A 27997-nucleotide genomic window follows, 5' to 3' on the forward strand; every position below is an offset into this window, starting at 1 on the left:
GAAATTTCACCCTGGTTTTGCTTTCTCTGCATTCAAAAAAATCCCCCCAGACCATGGTGGTTGCTGTTTTGGGAAGGGAATAATTTCCCTGTGTGTGTATTAATTACCCTTGCCTGGGGCTCTGCAGCCCTGGGGCACTGAAACCAGCTCTGCTTATCCCTGGAATGTTCCAGGCCAGGCTTGGAGCAGCCTGGGACAGTGGGAGGTGTCACTGTAGGACATGGAATAACACAGTGTGGACATGCAGCTCTCTCGAGGCAAAAAAGAGAATTTTTAATTTCTGACTCCAGCATTTATAGATTTCCAAAAGTGACAGTGGACTGGAGGGTGGCAGTGCCACCTCTCCAATGACACTGCACAAACCAACACTCCATCAACTTTCTCCTCCTCCATAAAAGAATGCAGAACAATGAGTTATTCACAGAAAGTGTTTGAGAAAGTTCACTACAAGAATATAAACACCAGAAGGCTTAGAAAAATCTTAAAAATCAGGGTGACAGGGAGGTGTCCCTGCCATGGCAGGGGTGGGATTCAAGGTCCCTCCATCCCAGGGTTTATTGCAGGGCTGTCCCTGGGGTGTGCAGGGAGCAGAGCTCAGATTGGGGCTGGGGCTGTTCCCCCCATGCTCAGGGCTCAGACTGGGGCTGGGGCTGTTCCCCCCATGCTCAGGGCTCAGATTGGGGCTGGGGCTGTTCCCCCCATGCTCAGGGCTCAGATTGGGGCTGGGGCTGTTCCTGTCCCCTCCATGCAGTGCCAGCTCTGGGCTCTGTGTGTGCAGCTCTGGGGTTCTGTTTGTCACAAACCCCTGGCACCTGGGCACTGCATTGCTGCTGGGCACGTCACCCGTGCCCTGTGCGCTCCTGCTTTCCCCACGGCACACACAAAGCTTTTATCTCTCCTTCTGTGGCGCAGGAATGACAACCTGCTGTCAGCTGGGCTGACCCCAGGGCCACAGCAAAGGAGAGGAAAGGGAAAAATCCTCCCCCAGAGCTTTTACAGCAAGGGGCGTTTGCTTTCCTCCCCAGCTCTCCCCTCCTGCACGGGGCACGCAGAAACTGCATTTTGCTAATTAATGCCTCGCTTCTTTTGTACTTTTTATCTAATTGGTACAGAAGATGGAGGTGGTTCACCATGAAAGAGCATCGAGTGTTTTGTTGAGCTGCTCCTGACAGTGACTGTTCTGAGCAGTGATGGTGCTAATGACAGAGCCTTGTTCACTGACACTCTTCCTAGGAGAGGATGCCAGGGGATGGATAATTGGACATACTGGAACCACCTAGAAACTTTTACATCATTTTGTATTGAAAAGATAATGACCATTTCTGTCTTGAAGTGACCTAAAACCTGTAGAAAGGCACTATGCCAAAGCACATGGAAGCTGGGTCCTGTCTGCCTCCTGACAGACATTTGTCAGAGGATTCCATATCAGTTTGGGATAAATTTAAATGTACTCCTAGCTGCATACTAATTCTGAGAATTAGTGCCTGTCACAGCCTGGCTTGCATGCAGAATGAGAGCTTGTGTTTTATATGTTATATCTGAACAGCAGCATTGCGTTTCATCAAAAATGGAATTAAAAAATCAAAGATTTTAAAAGTTGGGATCTGGAGAGGCTCAAGAGAGATCCCAGCAAGCCCCACTCTCTGTGGGCACATGGGCATGGGACAGTGAGGACAATCCTGGCTGTCACTGGGTTGTACTGAACAGTCAGTTCTCCCTTTCTCCCAGCTGTGTTCAGGTGGGACATGGAATTCCAGTGTGTTCTGGGTTGGGAGGTTCCTCACAGCCCATCCAGCCCCTGGCAGGGACAGCCCAGGCTGCTCCTTTCCCTTTGCTGGGGCTGCAGCTTCTGATTAGGAGCTGTTTCCCTCTGGTAGTTTTCAATCCATTTCTTGTACCATTAATATTTTTATCAGCCCGAAGCAGAATGATTTTTCTGCTGTCAGTGGGAAATGAAGAAGGTGCTGCAGGAGAGGGGGTGCTGAGGAAAGGGAGCAGAGGAGATCCCAGTGGATCTGCCCCAGCACACTGCATACAGGGCTTGGCTTTGCTTTGCATGCAGGTTTTTGGACAGGTGCAAGTGGAACCTTCCAGAGAGCTGCAGCTGGGTGTTCCTCAAGCTCCACACAACCCAAAAACCCCGCTGAGATCCCACAGAATGTCATTCTGGGCAATGTTAGAGCCCTGCATTCCCCCAGCCTCTAGGGAACGCTCTGTGTCTCCAGAGTGGCATTTCCTCAGCCAGCCCTGGTGTGGAAGTGTGTCACACCCAGTACCAGTTCCAACAGCCATTTTTCTACATTTTTTAATTTATTTTTTTACTTATATATTTAGGAGGATGTAAATACTTTCCATTTATGTGTAGCTAAATGTCTTGTAGTGGTGTAATGAATCTTTCTCACTCCAGCCAGGGGTTTACTGCTCCTTGTCCCCAGGAGCTGTTAATTATTGATGGGATTTTCACTCCAGTGAGATCCTGTCCATGTGTCCCAGCTCCAGCGCTGGCTCATTTTTATTCCCTGTTTTTCTGTGTAATTGTAATGGATTTTTTTGTTTTCATAAAAAGTCATTTCATACCTGGGGCGCTGAAGCTTGATGGTATTTACACATGCTAGCTGTTTTTTAAATGGCAACTCCAAATACAGAGTTTAATTCTTTTTGTTAGGTTGAGATCAGCAAAGGTTCATCCCCAGAGGGTGCTGGGGAATGGGCACAGGAATGGGCACAGCTCCAGGAGCCTTTGGAAAATTCCCCCAGGGATGCCCAGGTGGGATTTGGGGTGTCTGTGCAGGACCAGGGGCTGCCCTGCATGATCCTTGTGCATCCTTTCCTGATGATTTTCTATTATCCAAACTTCCTCAGTTTTTCTCTTGACTTCTGTCATAGTGTAAATGGCACTAGAGAAAGAAATATATGCAAAGTCAAAGCAGAATTATTGTAGTGAGAGCACTTTTCCACCTGCCTCACATGACAGGAATATGTATATGTGATTTATTGCTGTTTTCCATGGAAGGACACCATTTTCCTGGGTAGAATTACAAGTGAAGCAGCAGGAATCTCATCAGTCACCCAGCCATGTTTCTGTGACATGTACAGCTTGCAAGTCAAACACTGAAATCTTTATTTGAGCGAGATTGCCCTTTGTCACAGTGCAAATTGTGTTTGAGTAAGGAGTTAATTGCAGAATTGCTGGTTCTAACGAGGAGCCATGGTAGGGCAGGAGCTGTCACAGGAGGACTGGAATCAGCAGGAATTTAGATTTTGGTGGGTGTTTGGTTAATTCATAGCAAACACTTTGGGATTCTGCCCATCCAGGTGTGCAGCCCTCTCCACCAGGAGTTCATCACGGTGAATTCTGAATTAAGAGAAGCCTGAGCAGTGGGTAGGCTTAGGAACATCCAAATTACAGAGGAGATTTATCACTTCTGGGCATTAAACACAAAAGACTGGAGCTGATCACGTTCCTGGCCTGGAGTCCCCAGCACTCACTGCAGCTTCTCCCAGATGCTGTCATCTTTTCAAGCTCTATCAACCTGGAAATTGGCCCTGGCTTTTCCTGAGACGCAGCTTTTCCCTAGCAGCAGTTGGACTCCTGTCTTTCATCCCCACTGAGGATTTTTGGGAGTCTCTGTCCCATCATTCCAACAAATCCTCACGGGCAGGACTTGGATGGTTGCTGACCCTGCTGCTGCCCCAGCCATCAGTCACTCACCTCCTCAAAGGAAACAAGAATTCTGTCCAGCTCTGAGGAGCTGGAGTAAATCAGGGACATGCAAGTGCTGATTGAGAGGCTGGAGGTTTTCCAGGCTTCATCTGCAGGATCAGCTGGGGAGGATTTATTCTCCCTTTCATTCCTTGACAGCTTTGCTTTCACTCGTGGCAGAGGTTACAACAATCACACAGACTGTTGGGAAAGTATTAAGATTAATGATTTTAGGTGTAAACTGTTTCTCCCCGCTCAGGAGGTTAAGGGATGGGAAAGTGGAGCAGCTCTTGGCTTTGGGATGGGATCTGGAAGGTGCTGTCCCTTCACAGGAGGGGTGGAGATGCTTTCCAGAGGGACTCAGGGGCTGAAGCAGCTGCTGTTGGGACAATTGTAAATACTGGGCTTCAAGAACTTCACAAGGCCAAGGAACATGCAGCAGAATGAACCTTTGGCTTTAAAATGTTGGAGAATATTTGGGCTCTTTAGATGCAAAAACCTGAAATATTAACTCCTTTATTCCACTTATCCAGTGGCTTCTGCCACCCAGCACCGATAGTTTCTATGCTGACTTCCCTATTAGAGATAAGAAAACTTGATATTAAATACTACAGTATCTTGTTTTGCATACGATCTGAATTATTAAATGGCTTTTAAATTATTTGCTGCAGGCAGAATGGTCGCAGTATCTATTTTATCTTTAATCTGTGCTCATCATTTGAGCTCGTGCTGTTAGGCTCGTGTTTGCTGACTGGATAAATGTGAGGGGGGAACCCAGTGAGGGATTGGGAATCTGCTCTGGTTTCAGTGTGTCAGGGGCTCCTTGCCTGTATTGACCCTGGTCCTGTTCTTTATTCTGGGGTAACTGCAGTGTTTGTGCTGCTGTGGATCTTTAATAGAAACATGAGCCACCCTTCTTACCTCAGCACAGTTGTGTGTGTAATTTCTTGGCTCAGAGAATGAATTTTTATTGCGACTACATTTAAAAAGTAGGCTATAGGCATGGATGGGTTATAGGGGATGTTTGGATTTTGGTTTTCCTTGGTAGCTTTTTGTTTCTGCTTGGTAGGCAAAGGGCAGCAGAGATTTTGACAGATCAGAAATTTGGCAGGGGTTGATACAGAAGATGGATCTGACAGATTAGAAATTTTCACCCCAGGAAAAATAAATAAAATTTGGTTAAAAAAATGTATAAATGGGAGAAATAAACAGGAAAGGCCTAGAAAGAAAGAACACACCCTTGTACTTGGTTTGTGACATCACTTTTGGTCCATTTTTTTGCTGCCTTTTTCCTGATCTCTGTCTCTCAAGGCAGTCTCCTCAATAAACTCAGAGCAGTTGGAGAAGGCTGTGAAATGAGCTGGTGCCCATAGCAGCAGTGCAGCCCTTATTGACTTTGGGCAGATAAGGATCAGGGCCCCTGTGTAAGTTCAATTCATACAATTACATGGAGGAGAATGAAGCACTGGGGAGAGCAAAGTAACTGAGAACTCTTTCAAGATGGGATTTTCAAATTGGGCCAAAAGGAAATGAGGTGTCCAGATTCCATTAAAATAGAGCTGAGAGCTGGAGCACAACTCTCCCGGCGCCTTCTGATAAACAGCGCAGGAAAAGTTCATTGTGGCTGATAACCTTGGAGGTTTGGAGCTGCACTATCAGCATCAGCCCTGGCATGAAAGAAGATGGAAGGCACAGAATCCATTGGTCCTGAGGGACTGTGGCAGCAGAACTTCCCCTGGGGGAGCAGAGGGAGCACTTCAATAACTGCTAACAGCATCATTCCCCACAAAACCTGCTTGAAGCTGCTGCTCCGGGACCTGCAAACGGCCTTAAACAGCTCCTGCCATTGCAGGATCTCCTTGGGAGAGCTGTTAGTGGGGCACTTGAACATCTGCACCTTCCTTTCACTGCTCTCCAACCTGGTGTTTGTGCTTCTCCTGGGCAGAGTTAGGAGTTAGGGGCAGGAGCAGCCAGGGCTCTCTGGGCTCTGCTCTCAGACTAAACCTGAACCTGAGGCTCCTCCTGTCATCTCCATCCTCCTCTGAGTATTCGGATCAGCAGAATCTGCTTTGCTCTGCAGTTTGTATAGATCATGGCACTGGAATGCAGCCCTGGGGTTCAGCTGGTTCCTGTGAGAACTGGCAGAGGTTTTGCCAGCAGCCACCCCTGGTGCTCTGTGGGGTTTTGTGAGATGGCTCCCCCTGCCCCATCCCACATTGCTGTGCTCTTCCCACTGGGCACACCCTACTGATGCTCTGTAGGATGGGGACAGGGACACAGCTGTGCCCCAGGACTCACCCTGTGCCCATGCAGGGCACAGCTGTGGTAGAGACTGGCCAGAACAGCCCTCGCTTGTTTGTGCCAATGATTTCAGGAATTCCATTGCAGTGGTTTGTCCTCAGCCTGATCTTCAAGGTTGCCAGCACATACCAAAAAGAGTTGCCTGATTTAAACTCAAATTCTTTTTTGTTGCTGCTGTCCCAGATTGTCAGGGGCAATGGGGCAGGTTTATACCCTTCTTTTTGGATCCCAGATTCCCTGAAATATTTCTAGTTTCATCCCTTCATAGAATCAGTCCCAAACTGCTGCTCTTTTCATGGCCAGCTTTTAGTGGCCCAGGGCATAGTCCTGGGCAGGGCTGGGGGTTGTGTGAAAGTGTTGATGAGTTTGTGCCCCTCATTCCAAAACCCTGTCCTGGGTCAGTCTTGGGTTGTGGGTGAAAACACCCTCTCAGTCCAATTAAATGTGATTTAGGTGAGGAGATGAAAAGTGGGTTTAGCTAAAATCCTGCATCCCACACTTGAGTGGGTTATTTATTCTTCAGGGGACTGAAATATTTTACTATTGGGCAACCAAGGGGAAGTAACAGTGCAGGAGTTTAGTTGGGTATGAAATATCTGCTCTTGCACAGCCTCTCTGAACCAGAAGCCAAATGAAAGCTAACAGTGGCTTTCCCCTCCTGCTTTCCAAGTGGCCAGTCCCAATCTCTGATTCTGAGCAAACTGGGGAGGATTTTGTCCTCAGTGAAGAGCAGATGAAATACATTTTGAAGGCAATTAGAGTATTTTTATTTTTGCTCACAATAAACTGCAAGCACAATGAAATTGCCAGCACAAGGTTGAAGGTTATTTACTACGATTATATGCCACATGTGATTAATCTCTTCCCCACTTTTTATTCTTTTGTTAGCAAGATTTTAAACATCCAGGGGATCTCTGCAGAAATCTGCAGGGTCAGATTAAAAGGCTGGCAGTACTTAGCACAGGTGGCTGTGTGTGCAGAATGCACTGCCTTAACAAGGTGATTTTTGCTGCTCTCTGCTGACCTGCAGCTCCCTCCAGGACTCAGCAGCAGCAGCTTCCCTGCAATCCTGCAGATCAGCACATCCCAACAAGTGTGTGCCTCTTATCAGGCCGTTTTCCCCTGCAGTCCTCCCACAGCACTGCTCTAAAAAGATGATAAACGACAGAAAAGAGAGGGAATGCAGGGCCCGCTATTCCCCAGCGGAAAGGAACGTGTTAAACACTGCTTTTCTTGCTGGCTGCTGGTGGAGGCTGCTGAGCCCCCTGGGGAGTGTGGCTCTGTCCTCCCCCATGGCCCTGTGTCCCTGTCACCTCCACTTTCCCCAGTGCTGCTGCAGCTGCCCACATCTGCCAGGACAGGTGAGAACAGATCAGGGCACACACACCCAGAGCAGCTGGTGGGGTCTGTGCCCACCAGCACAGAGTGCTCTACACAGGCTTGCTCAGAGGGCAAACAGAGCCCCAGAGTGCGTGGAGCCAAGGATGGGAGAGGGACAGAGGGAGGAAGAGCAGGATGGCAGTTCTGGAGGGCAGCCCCATGCACAGGTCAGCTTGTGGTGCCTGAGGAACCAACACCTTGCACCAAAGTGCTGTGTCCTCTACCTGAACCTGTCCCTGTGCTCTCTGCCTGTGTTCTCTCCCTGTGTTCTGTACCTGCACCTCTGTGCTCTCTCCCTGTATCCTCTACCTGAACTTCTCCCTGTGTTCTCTCCCTGTGTCCTCTGCCTGTGTTCTGTACCTGAACCTCTGTGTTCTCTCCCTGTGTTCTCTCCCTGAACCTTTCCCTGTGCTCTCTCCCTGTGTTCTCTGCCTGTGTGGGAGGTTCAGGTAGATCTGTGTGATCCTGGGAAAATGCTGCAGGAACCTGAGGACATGATGCAAAAGGAGCTTTGCTCTGCACCTTCTGACACCTGCTCAATTAATTACTTTCCAAAGGCAATTTTATGATGTCATGCAAGGTGGAAGCCAACATTGTGGCCAGCCTTGTCCTCAGTGTCCTTTTCTCTGGCTGAAGCAGAGTGAATCTGTGCTGCAGAAGAGATCTTGGTTTAATTCATTGTGCCTGCGGCTTTAAGGTTAGAACGGAATATAGACCAGATGATAATTATTGCTCTGAAGCTTTTCTGGAGAAGGCAGCATGAGGGAATGCCCCATTTACAGTAAAAACAAATCCAGGAGAAGGTGATGAAGAAATGCTTTCACCATGTTTCTTCTCCCTGATCAAAAGACACTTGCCTAACCCCAACATCTAATTGTCACATGATTAAAAATGTATGAGATCTCCTGAACATAGAAAAGCTTGTGTGTAGCAGCACAAATACTTGATTGAAATGCATAATTAATGCTTTCACTCAGCCTTTACGTGGAAGCACAGACCAAGGGGGCAGGTTGTCCAAGGAATGGATGGATAAGTTTTTGTACCAAAAAACCAAAAAACTGCAGCTGATTAGCGAAACAATGCTGGTAACTTTTCACTTTTAGACAAGGAAAAAGAAGTTTGAAACTTCTCAAAGGGGAGTTGGATATATTTGAGAAGCCAATGAGGTTAAAAGCTTCACACAGCCCCAGGCACATCCGTGATTTGAACAATTAACTTTTACTTACCAAGAACTTTTTTGTGTGCAAAAATAAGTAAAAATTGCACATAGAAAGTGGTGATAAAGTGTAGAAAACGCTGTGCTTGTTGCTGAGGGGTGTTGTGTGATGTGACCTCGTGTTCCCCACAGCCCACCCTGCTCTTGACTCTCATGCAGAAGTTCCAGGGATTCAGAAAAGACAACGCACAACATTTCCATAGGTTCAACTGTAAATGATGCCTTTATATTGTACCCAGTGCACACAGATCACTGCTGCTCTCCTTTGCCACAGCAATTCAGGAAAATACCCAGAATACGGATTCATTTTAAGCCTGTAAAAAATACAGTTCAGTATTGGACCAAATGCAACTGGCTTGGTAGTTTTAATCTTAATTTCTGCTTTTGGAGGAACATTATTCCAAATAAGTTTCTTTTCAAGTATATTCCAAGATTCAACTGGTTTATTTCAGTTTGGTAGCACTGAGTTTTTTGTGTCCTAACTGATGGTAATGACAGCTAAATGTCAGCTTCATTTCTATCTTAGCTCAAAATATAAACAGAAAAGTATACAAAAAGGAAAATGTCCTGTTCACACTCAGTGAGTTCTTCTTGCTGTGTACCCTATGCCAAACAGTTTTGATTCTGCATGTGACTCTCAGTCCAAAGGCCATGCTGAGACATGTTTCTCAATAAATTATTTTCCGTATTTTGCCTCTAGTGCAGAGAAAACACTGCTATTAACATAAATGCATAAAAAACCTGAACCTGGAACTTCATTTCATCAAGAAAAAAACCCCCATGATATTTTTTATATAACATTTTGGATATATTTTATGTCAAAACATGATCACCAGTCAAACTAGTGACGTCTAAACCCAATACATTATTGTGATTTCTAAATTAAAAACATCAGAACGAAACTAAATTTATTATAGCTCTGCCTTCATTAAACACCGTGTGTTGGTGATTTAAACACAACAAAACTCTAGCAATTCTTCAAAAGTGTCTACTAAATAGAATAAAAAGAATAAGAACAATTAACATGTAGTCTGTTACATTAAAAAATTGGATGTACTTATCCCTATTGCCTGTTAGCTTTACCTAAGCCTTCAACTACTACAAAAATAATAATAAAAAAAGAAAACTCATTGCTGCAAGTCAAAAGCATTCAAATCAGTTGATACAACATTACAGTACAGTCAACTAACATCATTCAGGGTCTCCTTTTCTCGGGGTGGAGTCCTCAGCCCAGGGTCACAGACCTCGTTCACTGCAGGTCCAAAACTGGGGGTGAGCTCGGTGCGCTCCTGCCCGCGATGGCTTTGGGCAATGTGGGCTCACCCAGCCCTCCTTCTCTTATTCAGCACTGGAGTTAGGACAGCGTTAACTTTAGCACAATAACTAAAAAAAAAAAAACAAACCAAAACCCTGGAAAAAAATAATAAAATAAACAGAGGAGTGGAAGCTAGGTGAAGCTGCCATTTGTGTCAACCCATTGCGATACGCTATACTAAAAAATCCTGAAATATCCACCTGTCCTCGCCGCTCTGCCACGGGCTAGCAAAGTCAAAAATACAAAAGTCTTCAACTCGTCGTTTTTGCAGAATAAAGCAAAAAAGTCTTTGTGCTCCTTACTACCAGAAGCAAAATATCCTCTGAGTTACCACATGTAATAGCTTCTGGATGTGTCGACCTGGGTCGGCTTGGTCTCTGCAGAGCCGTCCTTGTCTTTTTCACTGTCACCTTCCCAGAGATTAATAAGTGGAGGGTAGAGCTCGTTCAGGGGGATTGAAGAGGTCTTTTGCATATATTTTTTCAGTGAGTGGTGGTAGTTTTTCCTCTTAAACCTTTTTGCAATATAAACAGAGACGGAGGCGAGGCTGATGACGGCAAACATGGATCCCATCACCGCTGCCAGGGCCGTGCTGGTTTCCTGGTCGGAAATATCCAGCGCAAAAGCCGCGTTTTTGGTTGTGACGTTGACACAGGACCTCTGTGTTTGCTGGTGGATGTTGGACACCGTCAGACATACCTCATAATCTGTGGAGGGCTGTAGATGTGTGAGGTTGTATTCGTGGACGTCCACCGGGACCCGGGCGGTGTAGGTGATGTGAGGGTTGTCAATCTTCATCGTGGCCGATGACCATTTCAAGTTGGATGTCATGACGTTGGAGTTGACTTTCCACGAAACCAGGATGGAGTGGGACTCTGCTTGTTTAACGTAGATCTTCAGCACCTGGGTGCCATCCAGGAGCGTTCCGTTCACCCGGATGGTAGCGACCCTCGTGTCAGCCCCCTCTATGTTCTGAGCGACACAGGTGTATCTCCCAGAGTCCTCTACCTGGATGTTGGAGATTTCCAAGGTGCCCTCGCTGCTCAGCTTGTACTTGTCAGAGAGGCTTTCCACAGTGACCTTATTGCCCAGAGGGGTGACCCAGTAGATTTCAGGCTCAGGTTCTGCCATGGCGCGGCAATCCAGAAACACCGTCATGCCGATGTCCAGGTTCAGGTGGTTGGGAAAGGTCTCGTGAGAGATCATTGGAAGACATTGCTCGTTTGAATCCTGTATCAGCACCTCCTTCACCTGCTGGCCCCGGTACTCCGGGGGCATGGCACAGAACATGGAGAGAGGCTCCATGAAGCGGATGTTGGTTTTGTTGGAGTTGATCCAGTGGATGACGCAGTCGCACCTGAGCGGGTTGCTGTGGATGCTGATCTCCCGCAGGTTGGGGAGGGACTCCACTGTCTTTTGGTAGACTGCATTCAAGGCATTGTTGTTGAGCATCAGGCTCTCCAGGGCGGGGACGTTGCGGAACGCCAGGCGATGGATGTAAGACAGCTTTGGGTTGTTGGTGGCCTCCAGCTTGGTGAGCTCAGGCAGGTTGTCCAGCGCGTACCTGTCGACGGACACGAGTTCTCCCATGTTGTTGATCCCAAGCTCTTTCAATCTGAGCATGTTTTTAAAATCCCCTTCTTGAATTTTATGAATTGGATTTTTGTTGAGATCCAGGAATTTTAAATTGGGAACTTTCTCAAGCGCAAGCTGAGGAACTTTTACCAATTTGTTGTCGTAAAAAGAAAGACTTTCAAGACTATCCAAGCCTACCAAGGCATTGCCAGGAATGTCTGTGAGGTACATACCTGCCAAAACTAGACTCCTTAAGTTTGAGAGCGGTTTGAAATTCATATCAAGTATTCCAATCACTGGGTTTTCTCCAATCATGAGAATTTCTAAGTTGGGAGTAGAATCAAACCAACGGCTGTCAATAACCTTTAATTTGTTGGAGTTGAGGTGCAACCTCAGAAGATTTTTCAGGCCGGAGAAGGCGTTTGCAGAAATGCTGCTGATCTGGTTGTGGTTTATGTAGAGCTCCTGCAGATTGCAGAGGTCTTGCAGGCAGTAGTCAGTCATCTCCGTGATCTGGTTCTCCTCCAGGTGCAAAGTCGTGAGCTGAGTGAGGTTGGAGAGCCCCACATCTCTGATACTCGTGAAGTTATTCTGTGAAAAATCCAGTTCTGTTAAATTAAAGAGCTGCTGGAGCTCGTCTGTGGTCTTTGCAATGTTGTTGCTCTGTAGCAGGAGGACTTGAGTGTCACTGGAGAGGTTGCTGGGGATTTTTGTCAACCGGAGGTCGTTGCAGTCGACTGTGGTGGCTTCCCTGTAGGTTGACTGAGGTGTAAACCAGGGCCTGATTTCACAGACACAAAGCTGTGGACATTCACTGCTCTGTACGGAAGACTCAGTTAATGAATTCATTAACAATTCTAGCACCAACTGGCACACAGTTAAAACAACTCTAGCCTTTGCCATGCTGGCCAGCGAGGGGGTTCAGCTTCCCGGCCCCCTAAAACCCCCACGGAGGAAGAGGGTGATCCCCTGTCAGGCAGGAAACGTAAAGCTTGACGTCTGAGGTGAAAGGCTTGGACATCCAGAAAGGTGAAAGATGATTTTCTGAGTTTAGTGAAGTTAAGAAATGCTCTGAAGACTCTCAGCTGCTCCTCCGTGTTTTAGAATCTTGGGTAAATCAGTGCCTGAAGATGGTCCTGAAAGCAGATTAGGGTATATGTTATGCTCAGCTCATATACAGTTCATCTATTATTTAGTTTCTTCAACCTTTGAAAGAAAATATCTGAAAACAATCATTATTTTAACAGTAATCTCTTCCAGAAATCTCAACCTGGAGTAAGTAAATTATCTAGGGTTTGGAACTCTCTCCTTTCTTGGGATTTACATGAGAAATCTGTCTGAAAGAATTATCTAAAAATAAAACTTTGGGATGGGTACCTTTCAGATTTACCCTGCAGGAGATGTTTGAATGGCTTGGGAATGCTGAGGGTGGAGGATGTGCTGGTGAGCACAGCAGGGTCTCAGACAAACATCAACACCCAACCCCTGTCCCCAAGGCTGGGACTTCAGCTGGGTGGAATTAAGGCTCAGGAAGCTGCTGGTTTAGAAGTTTGAAGCTAAATGCTCATGAACTTTGCCAAAATTTATCCCAGTTAATCAAATCAGTTCCAGATAACAGCTTAGATTTAATCCAGCTCAGCACCAAACAATAACAGTAAATTTGATTAAATGAATGTACTGCCCTTATTTCAGCTGTTTGTACTGCATTGTGATGGTATGAACTGTTCACCACAATTCCAAATTGCTGTGTAAGCCCCACATTTGTATCTGCTTAGCCTGAAGCTGTTCATGCAAGAGTGCCTTTAAATTAACCCAGCTGTGTCCAGGCACCTCAGAACATCTGCTGTACCGTGAGGCTCTGAACACATATTCCAGGAAAATCTCCTAGTAAAATCTTTTTTCTTCTCCCTTCATTGGAAAATCACTCTGGTGAGTGCAGTTCAGACTTCTCAAAGAAAAGGTTTGGGTTTTTCTGTGACTAAAATAATCAGGTTGTGCTGTGTGGACTCCCCATCCCTGGAAGTGTCCAAGGCCAGGTTGGATGGGGCTTGGAGCCACCTGGGACATTGGAAGGTGGCAGGGGTGGCACTGGATGGGCTTTGAGGTCCCTCCCAACCCAAACCACTCTGTGACTCTGTGACATCTGAGAGAACTTGGTGATGAAATTGCATTTTCTTCAATTAGACCGTAGCAAAGCTTCAACCAAGTCACAGCCCACAAAAGATGGTACTATATAAAATAATAAAACTAAATACAGCTTCTGAAATAGGTTTAAAATACTCCTCTGGATAGTGGGGACGGGAATCCCATTTATACAATGCTTGCTTCTAAATCTGGTCATATTAAATAATGAAATTACTGTGTTTTATTTTAGATTACAATGCAGTGCTGTAGGTAGAACACACCCAACAGCAATTTTATTATTTATTTCTATATTGTTATTCTGTGGTTGTGCTTTGGAGGAAGGGGAAGAGGAGTGGGACCCAGAACACATTTGACCCTGTTGTGTCAGATTTTCTGTCTGGTAGCTGAGCCTTGAACGAGAGCTGAGCAACTCTGCTGGAGGGGGAAAACCAACTGTAGGACCAACATTCCTTCCCAAATAACTCCCCACTGATGGAAGAATTGACTACGAATGTATTAAAAGATAAATCCTAATGGCACTGTGATGATAGGGAATGTGTTAGTGTGGAGTGATGAGGAGCTGGGGTAGCTGAGCTGTGCTGACTCTGATGGACGCTTCCCTCCACAGCCACACATTTGTAGCTCACCCAAGCCAGGGAGATTGATGGAATCTGAAGTTTAATTGATTTAATTGCAGATTTTCAGATGGCAGCGTTTTGCAGTGAATAACGCAGGCACAGGAGGTGCCCTGAGCTGCTGTGCCCATCATGGGCTGTCCCCTCACACAGGGACACGTCCCTGCTCCAGCTCTGGAGCAAAGAGGGAGCACTGCTCCCAACATCCCTGCCTCTGGAAATTCACCTTCAACTTCTCAGGGGATGAAGAAAAGGGAGTTGGAGCCTCACAAACCTGAGGGCCCCAATAATGTTTTACTACTGCTTTAGCCCTGATGTAGCTGCATGAATCATGTAATGCTTTAAAAACCAAACTGCCCGAAAAACACTTCAAAGGTTCCTTTAAAATATGTAGGAGTGTGTCTAGATGTTGCACCAAAAAAATCAAATTTGATCTTTCTTTGTTGAATATTTATATCCTCTTACTTGCACGTTACAGTCATTGTTCGTCCTTGCTAAGAAGGCATTTGTGGGTTTATTGACCAGAGTTCTGGGTTTATGATCACTGTAAATATAGGATTTTACAAGTTCCTAGTGGCTTGTTCTCTTCTGCAGCTATTTTCTACTGCGAACGGATTTAATTTTCTTTGACTGCAAATTTAGAAACAACCCACACATTGCTTTCCTCAGTCTCTCCCAGCCCAGGGCAGCTTGGATGAAGCTGGAAATGCAATTCCAGGGTAGCCAAAGGGTGAATTGTGAGCAGCAGGAGGGACAAGCCAAGTCATGGCCTTTGGTTTTAGCTACCTGTGCTGCGTAAAACCCCATGCACAGCCCTGCCCAAAGCTGCAGAGCAGCCCCCAAACCCCATCCCTCTGCTCCTCAGGATTCCCAGCCTTTCCAGCCCTGATCCCAGACAGCTCTGCAGTGCCTGGTGTCACTGAGGGTGTGAAGGAAAGCTTTTAGCATTCCCTGCCTTCCCTCTCATTTGTCAGATTCATATTTTCTGCTGTGCCAACCCACAGCAGCAGTTGTAACAGCTGGTAACTTGATATCAGCAGAAATAATGGCTAATTTTATGTGAGAGATATGGAGGGAATTATTTTACTCCAAGCTAATTAAATGCATTTTCTGTGGCACTGCTCAGTACCCGGTGCAGGAATAAAATCCACATTTCTGTCACCAGCACACCCACAGCAGCTGCTGGGCCTTGGGCTGGCTCCCATTCCCTGAGGGCAGAAACAGGAGCATCATTCCTGCCTCCCATCCCGGAGCTGCCATGGGGAGGGGTTTAACTCTTCCCTTCCCACCAAAGTACCGAAAAATGGTTAAAACTGAGAATTTGGCCCATGAGGGCGGGTGTTTGGTTATGGAGTAGAAGGTCCTCCATCTCAGTTCTCCGTGGGAAGAGGTGTGCCCTGCCAACCACAGCCTTACTGGTGGCTCCTAAAGAGTGAGGTTGGGTGGGTGACTGGGATAAAAAATACATTTAAACCTCCAGTGCAGGGAGAGGAAAATATGAAGGGACAGGCACGAAGTAAACTGTTCATTAAAAGTGTTCACACTCAACCTGCCAACTAAAAAGGACAGATATTGCACATTTTTGCTTGGTAATAGGAAAACAAAGTGTTGTCACTTCCCTGAAAAGTGTATTAATGGTCACTATTAAAATTCGCTGAAAAGAGCAACATTCTTGTTTGCACGTGGATATCTGGGTGCAGTTTGGAACAGTGATGCTGCCACAGCAAATCCTCCCTGTGCACGGCTACGCGGCTCAATTCTAGCAGAATTTCCTTTATTATTGCAGTAGCATCAGCCCAGATTTTGGCAGGCACTGAGCCACCTGCACCGAGTGTGCCCAGGTAAAAGTTGGAAGGATCAGACACATGAAAAAATTACCTCAGGCTAATACAAGCAATTTATTCTGCAGTTGCTGGGAGCCAGGAGCACGAGCTGATCCCCTCAGTTCCTGAGCTGTGTGCTGGAAAATTGTCTGTGGTGCCAAGGGCTGGTGCAGCTCCTGCATCCCCATCTGTGACCGTGCTCACAGGGGTCCAAGGATGAGGGAAGGGACACAGATCTGACTCCATGCTTCAGAAGGCTGATTTATTGTTTTATTGCGTATATTACATTAAAATTATACTAAAAGAATAGAAGGAAAGGTTCTCCTCAGAAGGCTGGCTAAGGTAAGAATAGAAAGGAATGAATAACAAAGGTTTGTGGCTCGGACAGAGAGTCTGAGCCAGCTGACTGTGATTGGCCATTGATTACAAACAACTTTTGTCACAGACATATTTTATGAAAAATCCTTTTGTTAGGATTTTTTCTCCTGAGAAGCTGAGAGGCCTCAGAAACGAAATATGAACAGTGATTATCTGCTGCTGTGGGATGCAACAGGTGCATCTAGGATTGGTCTCCTGTGGTTGTTTCTAATTAATGGCCAATCACAGTCAGCTGGCTCAGACTCTGGTCAGTCACAAGATTTTATTGTAATTCCATTCCTTTCCTTTCAAGCCTTCTGATGAAATCCTTTCTTCTATTCTTTAGTATAGTTTTAATATATAATTTTCTTTTAATATAATATATATCATAAAATAATAAATCAGCCTCCTGAAACATGGAGTCAGATCCTCATCCTGGGACCCCTGCGAACAACACCACAGGCTTTTGTGTGTGCTGGAGGTAAAACCTGCCCTGCCCTGCTCTGCCCTTCAGCAGCTGTGCATCCCCTTTTTCCCATGGCTAAAACAGGGATTTGTGGATAAAACAGGGAATTGTGGATAAAACAGGGATTGGTGCCGTGTTCAGCTGAGCCAGAGCCTCTGACCAGGCTTTGGGAGGGAGAGGCTCTGAAACAGGAGCAGCCCCTAAATCCCAGCAGCAAGCTCAGCACTAAGCCCAGCCTAAAAGCAGGTTACTGAAGTCACTCCAGCCAAGAGCATCAGTGACCTTGTGCATCCTAGAGAAAGGGAAGCTGGAGTTTAATTTCCAGCCATGGAACGGGCCCCTTCCCCAGGAGTTAAATTTACAAGTGCAATCCTGTGTATTTAGAAAAATATTGAGGAATAATGCCTGGTAATAAGCCTTTTACAATGAGGTTTTTAAAGTCTCCAGTGGCATCAGGAAATAAGCTATTTACAGGTCTGAATTGTGGAAAATACAGAAAAATCAAGCTGAAAATGATGACAGTTGAAGGAGCTTGAAAAAATCTGAACGTGGGAGCTGGGTATTAAAAGGAAATACAGAAACAAGGGCCCATAGGACATGTAATAATGGTATAAAACCTCAAAACACATCTTGAGGGATTTATAATATTAAAGTTTTGAGGGTTTTTTTCCCTTGCAAATAATGCCTAATTTTTCTTCTCATCTGTACACACATTCCATCAAAATAAAGCCTGTGTTTAATTTTGGGGAAAGCTCTGGTGAGAAGGTGATTTGCTGTATCTGGAGACAACCTTAGCATGCTTTATCTGCGCTCTTTTGAAAAATACTACTCTTATCTCCACCAAAGAACTGTAAAGAACATCCTATTCATAACATCTGTGCTGCAGAAGCAGCATATTACAGCTTGGAAATTTGTAATTTATTGCAGCTTATTCTTAAGGCTCGCATCGGATACAGTATTTTTCATTAAAATACTGAAGTAAATTTGCAGGAGAGGGAAAAATGGTTTTCATTCACAGACTGCTGTGGAGTGCAAGGGGCTGGATCCCCTGCAGGATGGCCCATCAAATCCACCAGAGAACTGCAACCCAGGTTCTGGCCACTGATGGGAAATCTCTCCCAGATTACCATTAACCAGTCATATTAGAAACATCAGCAATAACAGGGCTTGCCAAACAGTGGGCTGTCAAATTATGGAGGCTGTTTGCTTTAGGAAAGGAAAAAACCTCATAAACCACTTTGTGGCTTTGAAACCTGAAAGGTGAGATGCGTTTGTGCAGCAGGAATATTGTTATGCTAGGAACGCAAATGATTATTATCAGCTTTCTTACTCTTCATGAATGAGTTTGGGACAGTATAGGCTGTTCTGTTGTCCAGGACTTGTTTTCATGTCCTGCTGAGAAGGCTCAATGTGAAGGCAAAGCTTTGATTCCGTTTGATGCAGAGGATTCCCACCTGTGACCACTGTTCTGGTTCCACATCCTCAGCAGGGCATAGCTAATTTGGGAAGACCTCTTCCAACTCTTTTTGCACGTTGTGTATCTGCTGGCTGATAAATGAGAGGGGACCAAAGGTGCAGAAATTCTGCTTTGGCTTCTTACCATGTTTAAAGAGTAGAAATGGATTGAGTCATGGCATATTTGGGATCTCAGAACCACGTGGAAGGATCTGAGCATCTTTGTAACCCATGGGGGCACCTCCCCACCAAGGGTTTCATACAGAGCAGCTGAGAAAATCCCTGCTACTATCAATCAAAATCAGCACAATTCAAACAAAAACCTAAAAAAAAAAGGAGTTGGATTGTGGAGCAGAATTCCCTTTTTGTGTTTTGACCACTCTGAGAGCCAGGGAGCTTGGCCAGTGGAAGCAAAGTGTCGATAGAGGAGCACACAAGGAATATTTTTAACCAGGAGAAAGAGGGCTGCCAGAACTCCAGAGGATTTTCCTGAAGGAACAGAAAATCCTCTTCCTCCCTTTTTGCTGACTGGCTCCTGGCAGTGTGATTATTTTGCTTCCCACACAGTTCCAGATCAAACTCCAGTTTTGTGAGTCACTCAGGATCCCCCACAGTGGGGAAAGACCCCGGTGTGTACGTGGTTGTTACTACCACAGAGGATGCCAAAAAAACCCTGTGCTGCACACAGAGCCTGATAAATCCCAACCAGAATGAGTCAGGAGCTCTGGAGGTATTTATAAATCAACACAATGGTGCTGGCTCTAGGGAATGCATAAGGCTTGTTATTAAAAATTATATGTGCATGGAGCTTCAATTGCTTATCTTCAATTCTTCAATCAAGGAAAAAAAGTTCTTTTTCTGGTCCTTGTTATACTCTGTTTTGATAATTCTGTTTCCTGTGGCTGTAATGTGTGTTAGCATTTCAATTATTAGTGATTAAGTATTAAACTGTATTTTACTATTAGCCTAGATCTATATCTACACAGTTTGTACATGTAGTGTGCTGACACAGACTTCAGCCCTTAGAATAAAACAGACTTTTATTGATTTTTTTTCTGAGTTTTATGCTTACAAAATCCAATTCTCTGTTTCTGAGCCATATATATTTAAATGCTAATAGACCCATATATTGAGCTGGCTGATATGGGAAGATCTGATAGGAAAGATCGTGAGCATGGCACTAACAAAATAAATGGATTTAGCATGGGAGGTGCTGAGATGTAATAGAAAGGCTGTTAGCACCAAGACAAAGATCTGGAACTCAACCAAGCTGGGAAGGGACAGAACTAATTCCATTAAGTGGCCACAGATTTGGGGTTGGAAGTGCTCTGAAGCAAGGCTTGACTGACCTGAGGAAAAGGCTCTGTGCTCTCTCTCCAGTTCCTGTGCTGTATCCCCTGACCCTCCCCTTCTCCAGGAGCCTTTCTGCACTTCTGATAAATGAAATGTGTGTTACCCACCCATGTTCCATTCCAAAATCACAGCCAAGAGATCAGGGCAGGGAACTCGGTCAGCTGAGAGTGTGGAACCCCACAGCCTGGCTTTAACCATTTCTGATGCCCACAAATATCACCTGAATGCTGATGCTTTGCTCCATGCAGAAATCAGGCTTGCTCTGAGACCTTCATGAGATTCAGAAAGAGAGAAAACACATCTCATTCAATGTACTGTGTGTTTAGGAACAGGGTATGAACTGTCCCTGAGCTTTAATCCTCAGGCTGGTCAGGGCCACATCCCAGCTTTTCCATGCATTGTTTCTTTCATCAGTGCTTGCAAAACACAGAGGTACCAAAATTTCTGCCTGTAGCAGAAAGGAAGGTTTTTCCTCTCAGAATTTTAAGTTATTGGTGCTTTATAGATAAAATCTTTACCTAATTACAGTGATCCATTTGGGCATGATAATGTTCAATTTGCATTAACCAGATTTGTTGCACTTTAAGGGGGCAGAAAGAGAAAGGAAAATAGATTTGTCAATGAACTTAGAAAAGAACACTGACCTGGTTTTACTTGGTGCCTTTTACTACAATGAACCCATTTTAAAGACCTGTTTTCAAGCAGCAATTAAAAAACTTTTGCAATGGCTTGTTCACCTATGGCTAAGATAAGTTATTTTTCAATGCATTTGCAAGTCACTGGTGGCTCTCTGGAACTATCAATATTTACTCTATTTCTGTTAGAATGATGGATCATTTGTAATTTAAAAATTTAACAAGGCCAATCAGTAGCTCATCTGCATCCCAGTAATTGTATGCAGCACATTAGCAAGGTATGAATTTATTAGATAGTTTTGGACTTGCTTAATCATATAAATGATATGATGCATGAAATAACAGAAAATGAAGGATTCATTATATAAATGATAAAACATTTTCAAATTACGAAAAGACAATCCAAGCTTTGATTGATATTTTATTAAAACAATGTAAAATGTTATTCTGCCAAACTTTGGACAAGCTCAGGGATCCTCTCTGAGTAACTCTGAGGTGTTTTGTAGAATTTCCTTAGGATGTGATGTGTCAGACCCCAGGGTGGAGGAGGGAGCCAGGGAATGTCTCCCAGGAACTGAACCAGCTTCTCCAGGCAGGAGTGTTCTCTTTGAGCAGGATAAAATAAGGAAACTCTCAGGTGAAACTCTCCAGTGGCAGGGCTGGAGCTCTGGGTTAGCATTGCCACAGGTGGAGCTTCTTTCACTTGGAAAAGTGTTTGTTGAGCATGGAGGAACCTGGTTTGGGTGCCAGCCTCACCTTGAAATGTGTGGCGCTGAAATGTGTGAGTTTCTGATCCCAAATCCATCCCAATCCAGGAGCCAGACCCATCCCTGCTCCTTCCCCATCCCAGGCTCAGCTGTGCTGCTCCAACATCCCACACCTGCCTTGACACCCCCTGCTCGTCACAACCCAACCCCTTGGGGTGCAGCCAGCGGCTCCCAGCTGACCCCAGGGTGGGATGTGCCCCTCCAGGGCCAGGAGTCCTTTGGGATCCCCTCTGGAGTCCCCAGGGATGCTGGGCTGCTCTGGGACAGCGCTGGGAACGGGCTCTGGGTGCCTCTGGAGGGTGAGGAGAGACCCCAAGACCTGCCTGGGGGTGCTCTGGAGGAAAGTGACCCCCACCCCAACACCTTTGACCACACCTTGAGTGCTGTGTCTTAGTTTGGAAAAGATGTTGAGATGCTGGAGCACATCCAGAGGAGGCAACGAGGCTGGAGAGGGGCTGGGAACACAAACCCTGTGAGGAACATTTGAAGGAACTGGGGTTGTTTGGCCTGGAGGAGGCTCAGAGGTGCCCTCACCGCTCTCTACACCTTCCTGAATGCAGGCTGCAGACAGGTGGGGTCGGTCTGACAGGACCAGAGGACACAGCCTCAAGCTGCACCAAGGGAAGGGACAGGCTGGATATCAGGAAGAGATTCTTCACTGAAAGAACAATAAAGCACTGGAATGCTCTGCCCAGGGAGGTGGAATCACCATCTCTGGATGTGTTTAACAAAGCCTGGCCATGGCACTGGGTGCTAGAGTTGAGGTGTGAGGGCACAGGTTGGACTTGATGATCTCGGAGGTCTCTTCCAACCTCATCATTCCGTGCTTCTTTGCTGTTCTGTGTGATTGTGTGTGGTTCTGTGTGACTGTGTGTGGTTCTGTGTGACTGTGTGGTTCTGTGTGGTTCTGTGTGACTCTGTGTGGTTCTGTGTGACTCTGTGTGACTCTGTGTGGTTCTGTGTGGTTCTGTGTGACTCTGTGTGGTTCTGTGTGACTCTGTGTGACTCTGTGTGGTTCTGTGTGGTTCTGTGTGACTCTGTGTGGTTCTGTGTGACTCTGTGTGGTTCTGTGTGGTTCTGTGTGACTGTGTGTGGTTCTGTGTGACTCTGTGTGACTCTGTGTGGTTCTGTGTGACTCTGTGTGGTTCTGTGTGGTTCTGTGTGACTCTGTGTGACTCTGTGTGGTTCTGTGTGGTTCTGTGTGACTCTGTGTGGTTCTGTGTGACTCTGTGTGACTCTGTGTGGTTCTGTGTGGTTCTGTGTGACTCTGTGTGGTTCTGTGTGACTCTGTGTGACTCTGTGTGGTTCTGTGTGGTTCTGTGTGGTTCTGTGTGGTTCTGTGTGACTGTGTATGGTTCTGTGTGACTCTGTGTGACTCTGTGTGGTTCTGTGTGACTCTGTGTGGTTCTGTGTGGTTCTGTGTGGTTCTGTGTGGTTCTGTGTGACTGTGTGTGGTTCTGTGTGGTTCTGTGTGACTCTGTGTGATTGTGTGTGGTTCTGTGTGACTCTGTGTGGTTCTGTGTGGTTCTGTGTGACTGTGTGTGGTTCTGTGTGATTGTGTGTGGTTCTGTGTGACTCTGTGTGGTTCTGTGTGACTCTGTGTGGTTCTGTGTGGTTCTGTGTGACTCTGTGTGGTTCTGTGTGGTTCTGTGTGGTTCTGTGTGACTCTGTGTGGTTCTGTGTGACTGTGTGTGGTTCTGTGTGACTCTGTGTGGTTCTGTGTGGTTCTGTGTGGTTCTGTGTGACTGTGTATGGTTCTGTGTGACTCTGTGTGACTCTGTGTGGTTCTGTGTGACTCTGTGTGGTTCTGTGTGGTTCTGTGTGGTTCTGTGTGACTGTGTATGGTTCTGTGTGACTCTGTGTGACTCTGTGTGGTTCTGTGTGACTCTGTGTGACTCTGTGTGGTTCTGTGTGGTTCTGTGTGGTTCTGTGTGACTGTGTGTGGTTCTGTGTGACTCTGTGTGACTCTGTGTGGTTCTCTGTGCCTGGGCCCTGCTCCCTTCCGTGAGCTCTCCCCCAGGAGCAGCTGGGGCTGCACTTCCCCATCCCAGAGCCACCAGCCAGGCAAACCCTGCCAGGCACCTCCGGGGGGGCCCTTGGTTCTCCTGCTCTAACCCAAGCTGACAGGCGCCCAAATTGCTGGAATCACCAGAGTTAGTCAAATTAAATACCTGGGAAGGAGATGCTGACCGGCAACCTCTGAAATTTCCAACTGAAACCCCCGAGTTGGGTTTGGCTCCGTGCTCAGCTGCTTTGGTTTGGGATTTGTTCAGGGAAATACTGCCCTGTGTGACCACTGAGGAGTAAAGGGCAGCGCCTCACGAGGGAAAATTATGGAGTAAGGCTGCTGTAGCCAATAAAGTAAGGGAAAAGCTGTTTCTCCTGGCACTTTTATAACTTCAGTGCATTCTCACTACAGCAGCCTGTTCAATATTTCAGGCCTGTTATTTAAACTTGCTTTGCCTTGTTGTTCTGTTAGTTAAAAAGGGAAGAAAAAGGCAACACTCCACTGCAAGCACTCGATCTTTAGGAACTGTGCTCCAGGTAAAAACCAGCTCCTGTTCCTTTAATAATTCAGCCAGATGGAATGCCAAGGAAACACTGCCTTGGAACACCAAATTAAGGTCTTATGACACAGAGGATGAAGTTATAAAAATAATTTACAGGAGAAGTTAAGAGCAGAGCCTAATTCCTGTCTCACTGATACCAGACTTGTCCTGTCTTCACCAGGGCGAGAATTAGGCCAACCCAAAATAGGCCAATCCAGTATTTTTCTTCAGTGCCATACACAGAAAAAGGAAAGATGATATCTAAAGAGCAAAACAAAATGTAAATAAAGTTGCAGGGTTTGAAGCAGCAAAGGATGAGAGAGTGGGGTTCAGGAGAACTTTCAGCTCTCAGCCCTCCATGTGCTCAGCTCTGACCTTACGGAGTCCATTAGTGAAGAATTTAATTACTCAGGTGCAGGAGAAGAATGAGACTGGTAAAGTCTGAGGAACCCAAGCACATCTGCAGGGACTGTTTCTTATCAGAGTGGTCCTGTGAGGTCCCCAAGCAGAACTTAGGCCCTCAAATCTTAGAGAAACACCATTATTTAATAATTAATCACAAACCAACAAAAGCAGTTCCTAAGCCAGCTCTTTGATTTTCTTTGCTCTTGCCCATCTCTCTTCCCACGTTAATTGCGGAGACAAAACAGAGATGGGAATATTTGCAGTGGGTTTCCTTGGATTTCTGCTCTGGCATGGGGCTCTGGCTGCTTCCCACCTCTCCCCTGTCCCAGGAGCCCTCAGGCACCGCCAACCCTCCCAACAGAGTCAGCACAAAAACCACCCCAGCTCCAAAGTCCCCTTTGTGCAGAACTCGCTCGCTTTTGTGCAGAACCCACAAATGATTTTTTGGGAAAGATGTGTTGAAGGCCTGACTCTGTTAATGACTGCTCTGGAGCACAACGTGGGGTTCTGGGTTCCTGGGAGCACCGTGGGTGCCCAGGCTGGCAGGGGCTGCAGGATCAGCCCTGCTGGGGCTGCAACTCGGGCTCACAGTCCCTGAGCCTTGCACAAACACAGAGGAGCAGGGCTGCATTTATGTGCTTCCAAAAACTTTAACATAGATTTTCTTCAGTTCTGTGTCTACAAAATGTCTGCCAGGAAAAAATCTGGAGCTTGGCAGGATGAAGCCTCACACGTGTATTGTTCGTGTAGCTATGGTAACCTACAAATGCCACCAGTGTTTCCATTTCATACACAAATGAGGGGACAGCTGTGGGGACCACATGGCTGCCAATGGAATAATATATGTGAACTAGGATGGCTTGGTCAGAAAATTACAACTCATCTATATTAATCAGGGCTTCAAAGAACAGGCACCTCCGTGGCCACAAAGTGCACAGGAAGACAGAGGGATTTTTATTTTGGAGAATTTTGGCTGCTCTGTAAATATTTGCAGCACCTTGCTACTTTTTGCTGGTTGGGAAATAAACTAAGATAAATACTGTTCAACCAGAGCTGTTCTATAAACATCACTTAACTACTCTCCTTAGGTTTTGTTTGTTTGGGTTTTTTTTTCCTGATGCTTGAGCCTGACACAAAGCCAGACCTGGGACCAGGCAAGTCACTCACCTGGGGGAGGAGCAGCTCAGAAAGAGACAGAAATAAGAAAGAGACAGAAATAACGTGGCTCAGAGCTTTGTGAACCAAGTCCCCATTTTTACTCATTGTCAAGATTAACAGAAACAAGAGCTTCAAAAGACTCATAAGAGAAACTAAAAAAAGATTTGAAAATATTGTTTAAATGTGGACGAGTCTCCATCACCCCTAACAACAACAAGAAGCAATCTGCAGACCCAATAACGCAAACAAACCCCCTTTCAGTGAACACGAAGCCGTGCAGGCTGCAGCAGCAGCAGTGCCTGACCGTGCTGTGATCCATCCGAGGTGTCTGAAGTGTCCCTAGCAGAGCAGAGCGGAGCAGGGCAGTGCCGCCTCCTCGGCAGCAGCAGCCAGGCACAGCCGGCTGCAGCAGGAACCCAGCTCGCCCATCAGGAAAAGTTTTCCCTGCCTTCTGCAGTGCCACGCTGCTGTATGGGTGTGAAACAAAGGCTGCAGCATCCCCTGCTCCCGCGGCAGCAGCCGGGCTGGGCACCGGGGGGATTAGCAATGAGTGATGGTGATGGGAGCTTAACCACTGCTCCTTGAAATTATCCCATTTGCTCCACGAGCTGGAACCAAATGCACCCAGAGAATCACGGAATCCCTGACTGGTTTGGGTTGGGAGGGACCTTAAACCTCATCCAGTGCCACCCCTGCCATGGCAGGGACACCTCTCCCTGACCAGCCTGGCCTTGGGCACTGCCAGGGATGCAGGGGCAGCCCCAGCTGCTCTGGGCACCTGTGCCAGGGCTGTTCCCTGTGAGGTCAGGCTGAACAGAAGTTTCTTTTTTCAGCCTGAATTTGGACGGGCTCAGCATTATTTATGGCAGTAAGAAAGGCCCTCCACAGTTCACGTGGAAAGTTGTTATCCTTCTGTAATTGTCCAACTTAATGCAAAATCCTATTTCCTTCAATGATCAGTGGTGTTATCGTGGCTGTTCTGGGTAAATGGAAAAGGCTTTATGGTCAGCACAGTAACTGGTCTAATAACGTCCAAAATGCCTACTGGGAGAGATAATTTTATATGGGTTACATAAAATGTTGTGCAGATAACTTTTAACTGCCGACGTAGAAGTTAAATGTCCCGGAGCAGTGGCACAAGGGAGGCTGCAGAGCAGGGGGACAGGGACACCAGGGGCTGTGCCCTGGCCCGGGGGGAGAGCAGAACCATCCTGGCTCTCCCCACTTTCCATCTGCACTGCTTTGTCCCTCTCAGTGTGTCTGTCTTTAATTTAAACTTTGACTTGCAAGACTTTGGGACTCAGTTTGGTTGGATCCTTTGGACAACAGCGGGACGATGCTGGGTGTGCCTTGGTCATTCAAAGCTCTGTGATCTCTCCGTGGGTACATCTGTTGGCCAGGACAGGTTTATGATCTCCTGAAATAATGGGTTCCTTTTATAGGGACCCTTCAAGTCCGTAAGGAAAGGACTGAAAGGTTTCCAAACTAGTTTTCATGGAGGGGAACTCTCGTTACTTGGGAGCTCTCGCACAGCTCCAGGACAAGAACAGAAGCGCCCTGGGCGTGATCTCTCACCTTTGGACAACATCATCGCCTACTTTGAGTTTAATTCTGCTACTTTCCCTTCCATAGCCTGAAATGGTGGGAGATGCGCCCCGAGCCAGCACCGTGGGAGAGAACAATTCGGGATAGAGCGAGAATCGCAGGCGAACATCTGCCGTGCGGCCCCGGTGGGGCTGAGCCGGCACAATGCGCCTGGCTGCTGTCCCTCCTCCGGCACGGACCGGGGGCCGGCCCCGCGCTCAAAGGGCCCTTTGACAGCGGCGACAAAGGGGCGGCAGCGGGGCCGGTGCCTTTGTCCGCCCGAGGCAGGGCAGGGACCCGCGGTGCGGGGCGACGAGCCGCCGCTGCCCCGCGCTCCTCCCGGGCTGCGGAGTTCCCAAAGAGCCCCCGAGGGCAGGTGCGAGCGGCGGGGAGCGGCGGAGCATCCCCGGGCCGCGCTGCCCAGGCCGGTCCCGCAGCCCCCGGCCCCGATCGCCGCTCCGCCCGCAGCGCACAAAGCCGCGGCCGCGGGAGGAGGGCGGCGGAGCCGCGGCCCCGCTCACACTGCGCCTTTATGCCGCTCTCTGAAGGGCCATTGTCACACTGAAGGCTCCTTGTCTCCTCGCATTCCTGCGGGTGAATGGATGAGGCAGGACATCTGCCGGGATCCGCTCCCATTCGCATGCAAATGGGGGACGCGGGCAGCGCTGCCGCACCGCCGGCCCCGCGCCCACCGCGGGCTACCGGCACCGCCGATCCCCCCCGAACCCCGATTTACCGCAAACCGGCCCGGGGAGCAGCGGAGCACCGACAGGGAGGAGGAGGAGAGCGATGCTGCAGCCGAACCCCCGCAGCCCCGGAGGTGCGAGGCGGCCGCAGCCGCGGGGCGGTCCCGGCGCGGTGCGGAGCCACCGAAACCCCGCGGGGACTCTCCCGGGGGGCACCGGGGGCGCGTCCGCCACCGCAAACTTTGCTCGCTCGGTGCCCGGGCCGCGGCGCACACCGCTGCACCGCCGCGCACATCCCGCAGCCCCGAGCGCAGCCCTCGCACCGCGGCGCTCCCGCAGCCTCCGCTCGCTCGCTCTCTCGCCCGAGCCCGGCGGATGCACTCACCGCCGGCCGGGCGCTGCCGCGGTTGTCCCCCGGGGCTGCACATCCGCTGCTGCCGCCGCGGTCCCAGCGCGCCGGGATGCGGGGATGCGGGGGGCGATGGAGGGATGGATAGATGGATGGGTGGA

At 47.5% G+C, this 27997-nt stretch overlaps 1 protein-coding gene across 1 annotated transcript; it reads right to left on the minus strand.

Moving 5' to 3' along the window:
- Positions 1-8682: 8682 nt before the first annotated feature.
- Positions 8683-27956, minus strand: LRRN1 (leucine rich repeat neuronal 1). Its single transcript, XM_054280868.1, has 2 exons — positions 27873-27956; positions 8683-12626 (listed from the first exon to the last, which is right to left on the minus strand). The coding sequence occupies exon 2, from the start codon at positions 12391-12393 to the stop codon at positions 10243-10245; it is 2151 nt and encodes a 716-aa protein (XP_054136843.1). The 5' UTR covers positions 12394-12626; positions 27873-27956; the 3' UTR covers positions 8683-10242.
- Between the last annotated feature and the right edge of the window lie 41 nt (positions 27957-27997).

Source organism: Melozone crissalis, unplaced genomic scaffold (assembly GCF_028551555.1).
Source record: "Melozone crissalis strain CALT ecotype California unplaced genomic scaffold, PUWL_Pcris_2 ptg000029l_1, whole genome shotgun sequence".
Taxonomy (NCBI): Eukaryota; Metazoa; Chordata; class Aves; order Passeriformes; family Passerellidae; genus Melozone; species Melozone crissalis.